Source organism: Mustela erminea, chromosome 7 (assembly GCF_009829155.1).
Source record: "Mustela erminea isolate mMusErm1 chromosome 7, mMusErm1.Pri, whole genome shotgun sequence".
Classification (NCBI taxonomy): domain Eukaryota; kingdom Metazoa; phylum Chordata; class Mammalia; order Carnivora; family Mustelidae; genus Mustela; species Mustela erminea.
The window spans coordinates 28,078,580-28,095,939 of record NC_045620.1 but is presented as its reverse complement, the minus strand read 5'-3'; the positions used below and the strand labels follow the sequence as shown (position 1 = coordinate 28,095,939).

The 17,360-nt window shown below is 41.0% G+C and overlaps 2 protein-coding genes across 9 annotated transcripts in view; both read left to right on the top strand.

Annotated features, from left to right (window-relative positions):
• LOC116595144 (signal-regulatory protein beta-1-like) overlaps positions 1–17,360 on the top strand; it is a 202,355-nt gene that overhangs the window by 34,221 nt on the left and 150,774 nt on the right. The window contains exon 6 of one of the 7 annotated variants that reach the window (XM_032351189.1): positions 9,066–9,085. The exons of the other annotated variants lie outside the window; for them this stretch is intronic. Coding sequence (XP_032207080.1) covers positions 9,066–9,070 — 5 coding nt within the window. The 3' untranslated portion in view covers positions 9,071–9,085. Of the gene's footprint in view, positions 1–9,065; positions 9,086–17,360 lie in introns of those variants that run through there. 7 annotated transcript variants of the gene reach the window in all.
• Positions 13,407–15,764, top strand: LOC116595151 (signal-regulatory protein beta-1-like). Of its 2 annotated transcripts, none has more exons than XM_032351208.1 (3): positions 13,407–13,534; positions 14,273–14,629; positions 15,712–15,764. In XM_032351208.1, exons 1-3 carry the CDS (start codon positions 13,465–13,467, stop codon positions 15,747–15,749), a joined length of 465 nt encoding a protein of 154 aa, XP_032207099.1. In that variant the 5' UTR covers positions 13,407–13,464; the 3' UTR covers positions 15,750–15,764. The 2 variants fall into 2 exon arrangements, with proteins under 2 accessions (XP_032207099.1, XP_032207098.1); XM_032351207.1 differs by lacking the exon at positions 15,712–15,764 and adding an exon at positions 15,480–15,532.

Sequence of the window (17,360 nt, the reverse complement as noted above, 5' to 3'; positions counted from 1 at the left end):
TTGCAGATGATATGATACTATATGTGGAAGACCCAAAAGACTCCACTCCAAAACTGCTAGAACTTGTACAGGAATTCAGTAAAGTGTCAGGATATGAAGTCAATGCACAGAAATCAGTTATATTTCTTTATACCAACAACAAGACAGAAGAAAGAGAAATTAAGGAGTCATTCCCATTTACAAATGCACCCAAAACCATAAGATACCTAGGAATAAACCTAACCAAAGAAGCAAAGTATTTTCTATACTCAGAAAATATAAAGTATTCATGAAAGAAATTGAAGAAGACACAAAGAAATGGAAAAATCTTCCATGCTCATGGATTGGAAGAACAAATATTGCAAAAATGTCTATGCTACCTAAAGCAATCTACACATTTAATGCAATCCCTATCAAAATCCCATCCATTTTTTTCAAATAAATAGAACAAATAATCCTAAAATTTATATGGAACCAGAAAAGACCTCAAATAGCCAGAGGAATATTGAAAAAGAAAGACAAAGTGGGTAGCATCGCAATTCTAGACTTTAAGCTCTATTACAAAGTTGTCATCATCAATACAGTATAGTACTGGCACAAAAACAGACACCAGAAATAGACCCTCAACTCTATGGTCAACTAATCTCGATAAAGCAGGAAAGAATGTCCAATGGAAAAAAGACTGTCTTGTCTACAAATGGTGCTGGGAAAATTGGATAGCCACATACAGAAAAATGAAATCAGACCATTTCCTTACACCATGCATGAAAATGGATTCAAAATGGATGAAGGACCTCAATGTGAGAAAGGAATCCATCAAAATTCTTGAGAAGAACACAGGCAGCAACCTCTTCGACCTCAACCGCAAGAACTTCTTTCTAGGAACATTGCCAAAAGGCAAGGGAAGCAGGGGCACAAATGAACTATTGGGATTTCATCAAGATCAAAAGCTTTTGCACAGCAAAGGAAACAGTTCACAAAACCAAAAGACAACTGACAGAATGGAGAAGACATTTGCAAACCAAATATCAGATAAAGGGCCAGTATCCAAAATCTATAAAGAGCTTAGCAAACTCAACACCCAAAGAACATATAATCCAACCAAGAAATGGGCAAAGGACATGAACAGACATTTCTGCAAGGAAGACATCCAGATGGCCAACAGACACATGAAATAGTGCTCCATGTCATTCTACATCAGAGAAATACAAATCAAAACCATAAGATACTTGGGAAAAAAGCTAACCAAAGAGGTAAAGGATCTATACTCAAGGAACTACAGAGCACTCATGAAAGAAATTGAAGAAGACACAAAAAGATGGAAGACCATTCCATGATCTTGGATCGGAAGAATAAACATTGTTAAAATGTCTATACTGCCTAGAGCAATCTATACTTTTAATGCCATTCTGATCAAAATTCCACCAGTATTCTTTAAAGAGCTGGAGCAAATAATCCTAAAATTTTTATGGAATAAGAAGAGACCCCGAATCGCTAAGGAAATGTTGAAAAACAAAAATAAAACTGGGGGCATCACGTTACCTGATTTCAAGCTTTACTACAAAGTCGTGATCACCAAGACAGCACGGTACTGGCATAAAAACAGACACATAGACCAGTGGAACAGAGTAGAGAGCCCAGATATGGACCCTCAACTCTATGGTCAATTAATCTTTGACAAAACAGAATAAAATATATAGTGGAAAAAAGACAGTCTCTTCAATAAATGGTGCTGGGAAAACTGGACAGCTACATGCAAAAGAATAAAACTCGACCATTCTCTTACACCGTACACAAAGATAAACTCAAAGTGGATAAAAGATCTCAACGTGAGAGAGGAGACCATCAGAATCCTAGAGGAGAACATAGGCAGTAACCTCTTTGATAGCAGCCACAGCAACTGCTTTCAACATATGTCTCCAAAGGCAAAGGAGACAAAAGTGAAAATGAACTTTTGGGACTTAAGATCAAAAGCTTCTGCACAGCAAAGGAAACAGTCAACAAAACAAAGAGGCAATCCACAGAATGGGAGAAGATGACAGTACAGACAAAAGGTTGATATCCAGGATCTATAAAGAACTCCTGAAGCTCAACACACACAAAACAATCATATCAAAAAATGGGCAGAAGATATGAACAGACACTTCTGCAATGAAGACATACAAATGGCTATCAGACACATGAAAAATGTTCATCATCTCTAGCCGTCAGGGAGATTCAAATTAAAACCACATTGAGATACCCCTTACACCAGTTAGAATGGCCAAATTTAGCAAGAAGGAAACAACATGTGTTGGAGAGGATGTGGAGAAAGGGGAATCCTCTTCCACTGTTGGTGCTAATGCAAGTGTGTGCAGCCACTTTGTTGCTAGCACTTCTAATAGTACATTGGACAAGTGTGGTGAGAGTGGGCATCCTTGTCGTGTTCCTGATCTCAATGGGAAGGCTGCAAGATTTTTCACATTGAGGATGATATTTGCTGTGGGTCTTTCATAGATTTGATGAAGTTCAGGAATATTCCCTCTATCCCTATACTTTGAAGCATTTTAATCAGGAACACATGCTGGATTTTGTCAAATGCTTTTTCTGCATCAATTGAGAGGACGATGTGGTTCTTCTCTGTTCTCTTATTGATTTGTTCAATCACACTGATTGATTTGCAAATAATCAACCATCCTTGGAACTCAGGGATGAATCCCACCTGGTCATGGTGGTTAATCTTTTTAATGTGCTGTTGGATCCTATTTGTTAGGGTCTTGCTGAGAATCTTCGTATCATATTCATCAGGGATAGTGGTCTGAAATTCTCTTTTCTGGTAGGGTCTTTGCCTGGTTTGGGGATCAGGGTAATGCTGGCCTCATAAAAAGAGTCTGGAGGTTTTCCTTCTGCTTCAAATTTTGGAAAGAGCTTTGGGAGAATAGGTGTTATTTCTTCTTTGAAAGTTTGGCAGAATTCCCCAGGGAATCCATAGGTCCTGGGCTCTTGTTTTTTGAGAGGTTTTTGATGGCTGCTTCAATCTCATACTGGCATTAAAAACAGACACATAGAACAGTGGAACAGAGTAGAGCGCCCATTTATGGGCCCTCAACTCTATGGTCAAATAACCTTCGACAAAGCAGGAAAAAAGTATACAGTTTAAAAAAGACAGTCTCTTCAATAAATGGTGCTGGGAAAATTGGACAGCTATATGTAGAAGAATGAAACTCAACCATTATCTTACGCCATACACAATGTAATCTCAAAATGGATAAAAGACCTCACCGTGAGGAATCCACCATAATCCTAGAGGAGAACATACGCAGTAACCTCTTTGATATCAGCCACAGAAACTTCTTTCAAGATATGTCTCCAAAGGCAAAGGAAACAAAAGCAAAAATGAACTTTGGGGACTTCATCAAGATCAAAATCTTCTGCACAGCAAAGGAAACACTCAACAAAACAAAGAGGCAACCCATGGCATGGGAGATGATATTTGCAACTGACAATACAAACAAAAGGTTGATATCCAGGATCTATAAAGAACTTCTGAAACTGAACACACACAAAACAGATAATCGTGTCAAAAAAATGGGCAGAAGACATGAACAGACACTTCTGCAATGAAGACATACAAATGACTATCAGACACATGAGAAAATGTTCATCATCACTAACCGTCAGGGAGATTCAAATCAAAACCACATTGAGATACCACCTTACACCAGTTAGAATGGCCAAAATTAGCAAGACAGGAAACAATGTATGTTGGAGAGGATGTGGAGAATGGGGAACCGTCTTACACTGTTGGTGGGAATGCAAGTTGGTGCAGCCAATTTGGAGAACAGTGTGGAGATTCCTCAAGAAATTAAAAATAGAGCTTCCCTATGACCCTGCAATTGCAAGTGTATTTACCCAAGATACAGATGTAGCGAGAAGAAGGGCCATCTGTACCCCAGTGTTCATAGCATCAATGGCCACGGCCGCCAAACTGTGGAAAGAACCAAGATGCCCTTCAATGGATGAATGGATAAGGAAGAGGTGGTCCATATACACTATGGAGTATTATGCCTCCACCAGAAATGATGAATACTCAACTTTTGTATCAACATGGATGGGACTGGAAGAGATTAAGCTGAGTGAAATAAGTCAAGCAGAGAGAGTCAATTATCATATGGTTTCACTTATTTGTGGAGCATAAGAAATAAGACAGAGGACCTGGGGGGATGGAGAGGAGGAGGGAGTTGTGGAAAATTGTGGAGGTGGAGATGAACCTCAAGAGACTATGGACTCTGAAAAACAATCTGAGGGTTTTGAAGAGGAGGAGGGTGGGAGGTTTGGGAAGCCTGGTGGTACATATGATGGAGGGCACATATTGCATGGAGCACTGGGTGTGGTGCATAAACAATTAAATTTTTTACACTGAAATTAAATTAAATTAAAAAGAAAGAAAAAACAATGAAAAGAAAATCAAAAGAAAGCAGTAAAAAATAAAGCAATGCAAAACAAAAAATAAATTAAAATAGTTAGATATTCTTATTGGGCAGACCCTTGGAGTATGATATAGTGTCCTTCCTCATCTCTTAGTCTAGTCTTTGGCTTAAAATCTAATTGATCTGATATAAGGATTGCCACTGCAGCTTTCCTTTGATGTCCAATGTTTGATGTTTCAAGATTTTCTGTAAAGGTCTTTGGGTGTTTACAAATTCTTTTAGTTTTTGTCTGCCTGGAAGATTTTTATCTCTCCTTCTATTTTCAATGATAGCCTAGCTGGATATAGTATTCTTGGCTGCATGTCTTTTTCGTTAAATGTCTGAATAAACCATGCCAGTTCTTTCTGGCCTGTCAGGTCTCTGTGGATAAGTCTGCTGCAACCTAATATTTTTACCATTGTATGTTACAGACTTCTTGTCCCAGGCTGCTTTCAGGATTTTCTCTTTTTCACTAAGACTTGTAAATTTTACTGTTAGATGATGGGGTGAGGACCTTTTCTTCTTGATTTTGAGGGCGGTTCTCTATGCCTCCTGGATTTTGATGCTTGTTCCCTTTTTCATATTAGGGAAATTCCCTACAATAATTCTCTCCAATATTCCTTCTGCTCTCCTCTCTCTTCTTCTTCAGGAATCCTAATTATTCTAATTTTGTTTCATCTTATGATATCACTTATCTCTCGAACTCTCCCCTTGTGGTCCAGTAGTTGTTTGTCTCTTTTTTGCTCAACTTCTTTAATCTCTGTCATTTGGACTTCTATATCACTAACTCTGTCTTCTGCCTCATTTATCCTAGCAGTAAGAGCCTCCATTTTCTTGGTACCTCATTAATAGCTTTTTTTTATTGCAACTTGTTTAGATTTTAGTTCTTTTATTTCTCCAGAAAGGACTTTTATTTCTCCAGACAGTGTTTCTCTAATATCTTCCATGCCTTTTCCGAACCCAGCTAGCACATTGAGAATCATCATTCTGAACTCTAGATCTGACATATTACCAATGTCTGTATTGATTAGGTCCTGAGCCTTTGGTACTGTCTCTTGTTCTTTTTTTTCCTTTTCTTTCTTTCTTTCTTTCTTTCTTTCTTTCTTTCTTTCTTTCTTTCTTTTTTTTTTTTTTTTTTGTGGTGAGCTTTTCAGCCTTGTCATTTTATCCAGATAAGAATATATGAAGGAGTGAATAAAATACTAAAAGTGTGGCAAAGACCCCCAGGAAAATGTGTTTTAACCAAATAGGAAGAGACCTCAAATTGTGGGGGGGAAGAAAGAGGGTAAAAAGAAGTTCAGGGGAAAAAAAAATAAAGACGTGGCACAATGGATAGAGCATTGGACTTCTAAAAAAGAAAATACACAGGATTGCAATTGCAGGGTCATAGGCACTCCTGGGTATTTACCCCAAAGATACAGATGTCATGAAAAGAAGGGCCATCTGTACCCCAATGTTTATAGTAGCAATGGCCACGGTTGCCAAACTGTGGAAAGAACCAAGATGCCCTTCAATGGATGAATAGATAAGAAAAATGTGGTCCATATACACTATGGAGTATTATGCCTTCATCAGAAAAGATGAATACCCAACTTTTGTAGCAACATGGATGGGACTGGAAGAGATTATGCTGAGTGAAATAAGTCAAGCAGAGAGAGTTAATAATCATATGGTTTCACTTATTTGTGGAGCATAACAAATAGCATAGAGGACATGGGAAGTTAGAGAGGAGAAGGGAGTTGGGGTAAATTGGAAAGGAAGGTGAATCATGAGAGACTATGGATTCTGAAAAACAATCTGAGGGGTTTGAAGTGGCAGGGGGGTGGGAGGTTGGGGTACCAGGTGGTGGGTATTATAGAGGGCATGGATTGTATGGAGCACTGGGTGTGGTGAAAAAATAATAAATACTGTTATGCTGAAAATAAATAAATACATAAATAAATAATCATATTAAAAAAATAAAATATATATATTAGACTGGTGAATAGAACAGAGACATCCACTTAATTTGGGGAGCATTTTGGTTCCTTAGAAGAAACTACCTCCCAAAATTTTAAAGAAATACACACATGCACACACACACACGCACACGCACACGCACACACACAATAAAGGTAAACATGATGCAGGGATGGAATATGACTATAAAGATGAAATATTTAAAAAAAAATTTTTTAAAAGAGGAGTTGATAAAATAAGTTTGTTGGGAGAATAAAGAAAAAGAAAGTGGAGGGAATTTGCTCAGGCTGGAGACTAGAACAAAACCCTGTGCTAGATTTAAGGTATATTTTTATCTATTAGAAGAAGTTTTATCCCAGATTTTTTAAGAACAAAAAACCATGGAAGACATGGGGAGATACAGAGAAGGGAGTTTGGGAAAATTGGAAGGGAGGTGAACCATGAGAGACTATGGACTCTGAAAAACAATCTGAGGGTTTTGAAGGGGCGGGGGGTGGGAGGTCGGGGTACCAGGTGGCGGGTATTATAGAGGGCATGGATTGTATGGAGCACTCAGTGTGGTGCAAAAATAATGAATACTGTTATGCTGAAAATAAATAAAAATAAAAAAACCCTATGTGTATACAAAGAACAAAGTTAGATACAATGAAGAATAAAATATGACTACAATAATGAAGGTTCAAAAAAGATTTTTTAATGAAGGTATTGTTAAGATAAACTAGTTAACAAACGTTAAAATAGGAAAGAGTAAAAGTTAAAAAAATTTTGCATGAGAAAAAATAAAATTAAAAAAATTAATTAACTTTGCAAGAGTAAAGAGCATGGGGAGAAAGTCGTGAATTCCATGCTTTGCTTTCTCCTCCTCTGGAATTCCACTGTTCTTGGTAAGTGAATTTGGTCATGGCTGGATTTCTTGCTGATCTTCTGGGGAGAGGCCTGTTGTAGTGATTCTCAAGTGTCTTTGCCTGAGACAGAATTGCACCACCCTTAACAAGGGCTGGGCTAAATAATCCGCTAGGGTTCACTTTCGGGAGCTTTTGTTCCCTGAATGCTTTTCGTAGAGCTCTGGAGGAAGTGAATGAAAATGGTGGCCTTCCAATCTCCGGTCCAGAGGAGCCAAGAGCTCAGGGCCCCATCCCTCAGTGTGCCCTCGGAGAAAAGCACTCAATCACTTCCATCTCCCTGGCCTCCATCTGCACTCTGAGCTCACCCAGTCTGTGACCAAGCATCTCTGTCTCTGGCACACAGCCCTAACTGGAGTCTCCAAACCCAGCAGATCCCTGCACTTTTCCAGGGGTTCTCCTCTGATCTTGTGGGGTCTCTGCTCACAGAGCAGTGGTCTGAATGTGCCAAGGATCACAGTTAAGGTGACCCTGAGTTGAGAGCTTACTCCTCAGGTTTCCCGCTCTAATACCCATGAGCTCTGTGAAACTCAGACAGCCCTGATCCTTCTGTGACCCCAGGGGAACTGAGACCATGCTGTCCCCACGTGGGCTTGACCCCAGCTTAGCCTCTGGAGCAATGTCCCTCAGTGGAGCAGACTTAAAATTTCTGATTTTGTGCTCCATTGCTCCACTGCTTGCCGGGAGCCAGCCCCTCCCCTGTGGTCTATCTTCCCTCTTTGGATTCACTTCTTCACAGGTCTTACCTTTCAGAAAGTGGATTTTTTGTTTCTAGAATTGCTGCTCTTCTTCCCTTCAATCTCCTATTGGAATTGTAGGTGTTCAGAATGGTTTGATAAATTATCTAGCTGATCTCCTGCTACCTGGTGTCATCTCAGCCTGCTACTTCTCTGTCCTGGCAAAGTGATTTTTGACAAAGTTTCCCAAAACAATTCAAGTGGAAAGGATCATCTTTTCAACAAATAGCCATAAATCAATTAGATACTTGTATGTTAAAAAAAAAAGAAGACTCTTAACTATTTCTTTACACACAAAACTTAATATTGTCCTTTTTTATTGTGTTATGATAGTCACCATACAGTACATCATTAGTTTTTGATGTAGTGTTTCATGATTCATTGTTTGCATATAACACCCAGTGCTCCATGCAATCCATGCCCTCCTTAATACCAATCACTGGGCTCACTAGTCTCCCTACCCTCCTCCCTTCTATAACCTTCTCTTTGCTTGCCAGAGTCCATAGTCCTCTCCCCTCTGATTCTCTGCCCCCTTCATTTTTCCTTCCTTCTCTTAATGTCCTCCATGGTATTCCTTATGTTCCACAAATAAGTGAAGCCATATTGACCTACTCTGACTTATTTCACTCAGCATAATCTCCTTCCTAAAATAATATTACCTAATATCAGTATTACTGAACAACAAACACAAAAATACTATAAACAATGGTCAGATATATCATACCTAAATATAAAATCTGAAATGAGAAAGCTTCTAGAAAAAACTGTGGGGGGACACAAAACTTAATCTTTTTGGTCTTGGGTTAGCAGACAGTTTATAGATAAGACAGGGGAAACACAATCAATAAAGGAAATCATTGATCCATTTGACTTCATGAAGCTTTAAAACTTTTATTCTTCAAAAGATACTGTTAATAAAAAGAAAAGGAAGGTTACTGACTGGGACAAAATAATTGTCACGTGAAATCTAATGAAGGACTTGGATTGGGGACAACTGCCTGTTTGTACTAATCACGTTTATAATCGATGGCTTCTTTCAGGCTGAGGTGTCAGAGAGAAGTGACTGCAGCCTGGACCTGAAGTCCGGCAGCCATAAGGCATTTACTGTCTGGCCCTCTAAGAAGAAGTTTGCAATGGCTGAGAGAATATTTAGAGAACTCTAACAACAAAGCAGCAAGAAGACGGACAATCACATTTTTTATGTGCATATAAAAGATTTTATCAGAGCTCCATTGAAGAACATATATTTGTGTCAATGAGAGTTTTGCTGATACTATATATATATACATAAGTATATATATATATATAGTATCAGCATACATATGTGTGTGTGTGTGTGTGTGTGTGTGTGTGTGTGTGTATTTATTTAAAAACTGCTCTGTCCCAATTAGAACAGCTTTATAATACATTTCAATACCTCTTTTGGGCAAAACTTCCCACCTCGTCTTGTTGTTCAGAACTGCTATGGCTCTCCTTGGCCCAGATGCAAGTTAAAAACACTTTGTCAACTTTCATTAAAAACCCTCTAACAATTATGATTTGATTGCTTTCACTTTGTATATCCATATGTGCAAACTGACATCTTTCTGATACTGAGTTTTGCCACTCACGGACATGAGGTGTTTTAGGTTTTCTCTGATGACTTTCAGCTCACCAGTTTACAGGGTTTTTTAGTCCCATGATGTGCTTATGCATCCTTACATAGAGCTATCTTTAATACTTTCTGTGTATGGAATCTTTAAAAATTATTATTATGGGTTTGCAACTTCTTTATAAGAATGTAATTGAGTTTTGAACATTGATTTCTATCCATCAAGCTTATCACACTCAGACTAATGTATGGACATTCTCTCTGTGCAACTCTTACAACATCAATCATCTCACCTAGATTAGTTTTTACCTTCATTAAAGTTATACATGCACACGCTTCAACAGGCAAATAGTTCTCTACTTTCTCCAGTATAAAAACTGGAGTCTCCCGACCTCCCTCTATTTTCCACCTCCCAGAGACAACTATTTTCCACTCCTTTAATTGATAATTTTTAACTGATTCTTCCAGTTTCTATACCCAGATCTCATAGAGCATGCATATATTTTCTCTTCTTGACTTCTCACCCTTTGACATTATTTACTGACTTCCCACTCTGGATAATGGGGATGCAATGCTCTGCTACTATAGGAACCACACTCCATGTGCATATTTCTACCCTACCCCCTTAACATTTTAATTTTAGATAATGTCATAGTCACTATCCACATTATAATGGCAATGACACTGTGTTTTATACTCAATCTTTTTTTTTCTTTCAAGATTTTATGTAAATTAGAGTTAGCTTACATATAGTGTAGTGTTAGTTTCAGGGGAAGAATTTAGTGATTCACCAGTAACATATGACACCCAGTGCTTATCAAGTGTCTCAGCCATGTAACATTCCCAGCCTTTGTGTGTGTTGATCTGCTCATGTGTATTTTGGGTAACCACCACTGTATTCAGGGTAAAGAACAATTCCATGCCTCCAGAGCTCATCCTTGTGGTGTCCTCTCTGAGTGACAGCCAACCCCACCACTGAAACCTCTGGCCCATGCCAATCTGTTTTCTATAACTTCGAGAATATTGTGGAAGCAGAGTCTCACAGTATGGACATTTTGAGAGTGATTTTGTTCACTCCACATAATGCCTTTGGAATCTCACAAATTGTGCACATGTATATGTTATTCATTATTATTGCTGTGTAATATTTCCTGCTGGAATACACCACAATTTGTTCAAATGTTCACTTATCACTGGGTATTTTGCATGTTTCCAATTTTTTTCCATTATGAAAAAAGCTGCTCTAAACATTCATGCAGAGACTGTGTGAAGCTATGGTCTTCATTTTGCTCAGATAAATGCCTGGGAGATTGATCTCTGGGACATAAAACCCACTTCCTCTCCTGAAAGAGGAAGAAATGGTGTTTTTGTTGGAGGTAAGCACATACAACTTCTTTTTTTAAAGATTTTATTTTTTTTTAAGTAATCTCTACAGTGAACTTGGGACCCAAACTCACAACCCCAAGATCAAGAGTTGCTCGCTTCACGAACTGAACCAACCATATACCCTCAGCAAATACAGCTTCTGAAGTCCTCACTGCACTGTGCAATTGGGGTAAGTTTACTATTCCATCAATAAAAGGTTGGAATAGGGAGTCATTTCTGGAGCTGACCTCATTTGTCCCCAAAATCTCTTGGGTCCTGATGAATCCATTTCTTTCTCCAGCTCAGTAGCTTTTAGTGGAAGCTGGTGCAGAATGAGGCCACAAGACAACCATCCCCAGATGTCCAGAGCTCAGGAGATGGGACACAGCCCCAAACTGCAGATCCTTGTAGGCCTGGGGCTCCCAAGTAGAGAATCACCAAGAAGACCTCAAGATGGGGGAAGGGGCCCAGTGCAGAAAACAGAGCCCCAGACGGGCAGGAAGCATCATTTCTGCTGGGCCTGTCCACTCTCTCTGAATCATAAGAAGAACTTCTTCCAAATTTTTTCTTGTGATTGAGTTCCTGTTTCAAAGCCCCGTGGTCTGAGACATTGCAGGCAATAATCTCAGTCTTTTGGTATTGGTTGAGACCTGATTTGTGACCCAGGATGTGGTCTATTCTGGATAAATTCCATATGTGCTGAGAAGAATGAGTATTCCATTGGTTTAGGGTGGAATGTTCTATATGTATCTATGAAGTCCATCTGTTCCACTGAGTCATTCAAAGTTCTTGTTTCTTTGTTGATTTTCTCCTTAGATGGATCTGTCTGTTGCTGAGAGTGGAGTGTTGAGATCTCCTGTATTAATGTTTTATGTCAATATGTTTCTTTATTTTGGTTAGCAGTTGCCTTTTATAGTTGATTGCTCCCATGTTGGGACCATAGATATTTACAATAGTTAGATCTCCTTGTTGGATAGACCCTTTAAGAATGATGTAGTGTCCTTCTGTATCTCTAACTACGGTCTTTAGCTTAAAATCTAATGGGTGAAAGACCTCAATGTGTGACAGGATACCATCAAAATTCTGGAGGAGAGCATAGGCAGTAACCACTTTGACATCGGCCACAACCACTTCTTTCAAGACACGTCTCCAAAGGCAAGGGAAACAGAAGGAAAAATGAACTTTTAGGATTTCATCAAGATAAAAACTTCTGCATAGCAAAGGTAACAGTCAACAACACCAAACAAAGAGACAACCCATGGAATTGGAGAAGATATTTGCAAGTGACACTACAGATAAAGGGCTGGTATCCAAGATCTATAAAGAACTTCTCAAACTCAACCCCCAGAGAACAAATAATCAAGTCAAAAAATGGTCACAAGACGTGAACAGACACTTTTCCAAAGAAGACATACAAATGGCTAATAGACACACGAAAAGATGCTCATCATCATTAGCCATCAGGACAATTGAAATCAAAACCATAGTGAGATACCACCTTAGCCCAGTTAGAATGGCAAAAACTGACAAGAGAAGAAACAACAAATATTGGAGTGGTTGTGGAGAAAGGGGAACCATCTCACACTGTTCGTGGGAACACAAGTTGGTACAGCCCCTGTGGAAGACAGTGTGGTGGTTCCTCAAAAAGTAGAAAATAGAGCTACCCTTTGGCCCAGCAATCGCTCTATTGGGCATTTAGCTCAAAGATACAGATGTAGTGAAAAGAAGGGCCACAGACACCCCAATGTTCGTAGCAGCAATATCCACAATAGCCAAACTGTGGAAAGAACCAAGATGCCCTTCAACAGATGAATGGATAAAGAATGGTTCATATGTACAATGGAATATTACTTAGCCATCAGAAAGGAATACCTAAATTTTGCATCAACATGGATGATGTGGAGATTATACTGAGTGAAATAAGTCGAGAAAGTCAACTATCATATGGTTTCACTTATTTGTGGAACATAAGGAATAGCATGGAGGACATTAGGAACAGGAAGGGAAAAAAAGTTGGGGAGAGATTCAGAGCAGGATACCAACAATGAGAGATTTGGACTCTGGGAAACAAACAGAGGGTTGTAAGGGGTGGGTAGTGGGGGGATGGGTGAGCCCAGTGATGTGTATTAAGGAGGGCACGGATTGCAATGGGATTCTGGGTGTTATACGCAAATGATGACTCATGGAACAGTACATCAAAAACTAATGATGTACTATATGGTGACTAACAAAACATGATTATAATTAAAAATTTTAAAAAACCAAAATGTAAGAAGAGGCCCCTCTCACCATGTGAGGCCTCTCTGCCTGATGTCTGTTTCATAATCAAGAAGCAGATCGCTGCCTCACCACCCTGTTACTGCGTCATAGATGCTTCCTTCCTCTTCTATCCCAAGTGGGGCAGGCTGTTCCTCCCTACAGAACAAAGGCCCCATTGCCCTAGCACACACATTTGCAGAAAGCGGGACCCTCAGGCCTCCTCAATGTGGGCCCCTGTCTCTAGACCCTGCCCTCCTCCTTACCTGCTGCTGACTCTGCTGTTGGGACTCACAGGTGAGCATTGCCTTGAGGGAGATTCCCCATTCCCTGCCTCCTAAACCTCTCCCTGCCCTGGGCATTTAGGGCCTCCAGGTAAACACAGGTGTGCTACCCAGACTCTCCACAGAAGGCCTGCCTCAGAGCTATGACTGTACTCCTGACTTGCAGATGAGGAAACTGAGGCAGAGAGAGCAACCAGCCCAGTGCCACCTACTTACGTTAGTGGAGCTACTAGGGTTCATGTTCAGCCCACTCAGCTCCATAGTTCATCTTGTTAACCATGTTATGCTGACTGGCTCTTCAGTGGAGGCCACGTGCAGAAACATCAGAAACAGAGAGGCAAACAGAAGAGACATCCTACATCACACGCAGAGGTCTCCCGAGTTCCACTGTGCTGTGTGTACTCACAAACTCTTGTTAATGATGTGCTGCATGTTTCCTAGGTGCCAAATAGTTACGGAAGTTTAACATGTACTATAATTTCACTTAATGAGTTTGTGTTTCTCGATGTCTCCAGAGACTAGCTAGTCACCAAGGCAAGAAACCCAGCTGAAAATTCAAAAGGGTCGGTGAGACATCATTGAGCCTCTCTGTGTCTTTGTTTCTTGAGTTGTGATGGGATCTCCCTTTACAGGCTTGGGGCGAGGGCCGCTACCAGTTGCACTCTCTCAGGGAGTTGTTCTGCATAAACACATGAGGAGATGCGCAGGATTAAGGCAGGATGACTAGACCACTGCTCTGTTGTCCCTCCGGGTGTGGCCAGTGAGGCGGGGCTGCAGGTGATCCAGCCTGACAAGTCAGTGTCAGTCGCAGCCGGACAGACAGCCACTCTGCACTGTACCATGACCTCCCTGCTCCCCATAGGGCCGGTTCAGTGGTTCAGGGGGACAGGGCCAGGCCGGGAGTTAATCTTCAGTGTCCAAGGAGGCCACTTTCCCCGAGTAACAAATGCTTCAGACACCACAAGGAGAAACAACATGGACTTTTCCATCCGCATCAGTAACATCTCCCCAGCAGACACCGGAACCTACTACTGTGTGAAGTTCCAGAAAGGGACCCCTGATGATGTGGAGTTTAAGTCTGGACCAGGCACCCAGGTCACTGTGAGCAGTGAGTACGGCCTGGGCCTCATTTGTCCCCTGGTTGTGATAACAAGTCAATGAGAATGTCTTCCATTGTCTGGGCAAAAGCTCAGAATCAGGCATTGTGGTGGGTGTCCCCGACTTCAGCCCCTTCCACGGATCAGGGAAGTTGAGGCCTAGAGAGGTCCTGTTGCTTATTCAAGGCCCCTGACAAATGGTAGGAAAGTCTAGAACCCCAGTCTGTGGGTCCACAGTTCTCGCCTTTTGCCATCCTGACCAGCCCTCTACTTCCACGGATGAGGGAATTACAGTCTGAGTGACTTGCCCAGTCACATGACCCAATCTAACTCCTGCCTCCAGAGAGTGTCCCCTCCATGTGGCTGACTCTTCTCTACTCAACACTTACTGAGCACCTGCTGTGTGCAGGCTCTTGTCTGCCTGCAGGGGAAACAGGGAACAAAACAGGCAAGGGCTCCTTTCTCATGAAGCTCACATTCCCTTCCCTTCCTGTGGACAAATGCACCCAGGGCAGGGAGGTGGGACATGTCTGTCTTTCAACGTTGAAGAATCACAGTGAGAAGAGGTAAAAGCTCACTGTTTATGCTGAGAGCCCAGGATGGAGAAGATGCCAGAGGCTGGGCATTTGTTGTGCGTCTATGCAGAAAAGCATCATGTAATTCAGGGACTGACTCACATAAGAGCACTGAATCTCCTCTCAGCTCCTGGACATAGGCATGCGGGTGGTTTTATCTTGATTGTGCAGGTGTTACAGGAGTTCCCAGTCGTACCCACCTTGCCTGTGCACCAGCACTAGTAGGTGGTTTCAGCATCGGGTAGATCTGTTTCTTCTGGGAGAGCTCTCCTTCCTCTTCCCCAAGCTACCCACACAGGGGATGCCCTGGTTGAGAATGGATGAAGCTGGAGGGACCATCTCAGCCCATTTACAGATGGGGATACTGAGGTTCAGCAGATCCGGCCTGAGCAGGGAAGTGAGCCACAGCCTGACTCACAGCCCTGCTCTCTGCACACTCACTGCGTCGGCCAAAGTGGGAGAAAGTGCCCACCCTCTCCTTGAAGCTCTTGTAAGTCTTGTATGGTTCTCTTTTTCAGCAGTAAACATTAAGAAAACACGGGAAGAGGTGGGCTAGCTTTGAACCCCCAGATCAGACAGGTATGCAAACATCTGGTGAAGTGTCGAGCCTGTTCCTGAAAGACACGGCTTCTCACGTGTAAGAGCCTTTGGAGTCTTTCCCCTGATATGTGGTGATGCTTCTTCACTGAGCAGCCTGGGGCACCAGCTTGGACAGAGCAGAGGGGCCCCCGCAATCCCAGCAACACCAGGCACCCCATTCCTGGCTCTGCAGACTAAGGATGACTGGGAGGCACATCCTGGAGGGTATTTGACTTCGTGGGCAAGAGTTCATATTCTAGACTCAGCCGTCGGGACCCGACATCTTCCCTCTGTTGTCGAGTCAACATGTCTGGACACCCGGATGGACCCCTCCCCATAACCGCTTGCAGCGAGAATGTCAGATGGAAAAGGAGGGTGGCTGTCACTGTCGGGCTGGAGAAGGTGAGATATTTGCTCTGTTGTGGATGAAACAGCTGGAGGCCACAGGAAGTGGAGGAGGAGGAGCCCTGAGGAGGAGCCCTGCTCTGCTAGGACCAAAGGAGCTTGGCTCCTTGGTGAGGGAGAAACAGAGACCACGGAGGGGGAGTTTCCTCACAAAGTTGTCCTTATTTTACATTTAATGGATCACAGGGAATAATTTCCAAATCCATGATACTGAACAGGGCCAAGCAGGCTCTATATATTAGGGCTGGAGACGAATATTCAGAGGGGGTTTTTAACACTAAAATGAGACTGAGGCAACTTCTTTCAAGATATGTCTCCAAAGGCAAAGGAAACAAAAGCGAAGATGAACTTTTGAGACTTCATCAAGATCAAAAGCTTCTGCACAGCAAACAAACAAAACAAACAACAAAACAAAGAGGTAACCCACGGAATGGGAGAAGATATTTGCAAATGACAGTACAGGCATATTTTCGGTTGTGTGGGGGTTGGTGCCACTAAACCCTATGTTATTCAAGGGTCATTTGTAAAGGTGGAGAAAAATAAGAACGGAGAGTATGAGAAGAGAAATTAAAATAACAGTGGGAAAAGAATAAGAAAAAATAAAAAGAGAGACAGAAGAGAAAAAGAAAACTATTTTAATTATTTTTTAAGAATTTAACCTCAGTAAAAAATTCCCCAGTGCCTTTACCCGACTTCATTTCCTTAGGATCTGAAGTCAGAAGGATCATGTAAAAATTTTCAGAATACCTTAACAAAAATAAATAAGTAAGTTAATTTTAATAAATTTATATACAGGAGGAAAACCATCTTATATAGTTAAAGAGCTGTGATCATAAGTGTGGCAATCATCTTAGAAGATATTACTCAGAATAGAGAGGATATACTTAATTAGTGTGATAATCACAACTTCAGCAAGAGTGAAGGTTCTGATGTTCATGAGAATTTTATCTCATTTACATAAACACTGCTGTACACTGTCATTTATTCTGAAACTTAAGTATAGTTTATGAGACAATTTTAAGCTAATGGAAAATTAGTGGAATTTGTTTACTACAAGGAACTAGCTTTAAACAAAGGTCTATCCTAATGAACAATAGTGTTTTAGTTATCTTAAGAAAGTGAATGCTATTAAAATTTGACATAAGGTACTAGATTGCTTTATAAAAGACTTAATTTTCTTAAA

What these genes read in the sequence shown, in the direction of transcription:
- LOC116595151 (XM_032351208.1), top strand. Translation starts at nt 13,465, where the DNA reads ATGTGGGCCCCTGTCTCTAGACCCTGCCCTCCTCCTTACCTGCTGCTG. An exon ending in TCTGCTGTTGGGACTCACAG is followed by an intron (nt 13,535 to 14,272) that starts GTGAGCATTGCC and finishes TTGTCCCTCCGG; the next exon opens with GTGTGGCCAGTGAGGCGGGG. An exon ending in CACCCAGGTCACTGTGAGCA is followed by an intron (nt 14,630 to 15,711) that starts GTGAGTACGGCC and finishes TCTCTTTTTCAG; the next exon opens with CAGTAAACATTAAGAAAACA.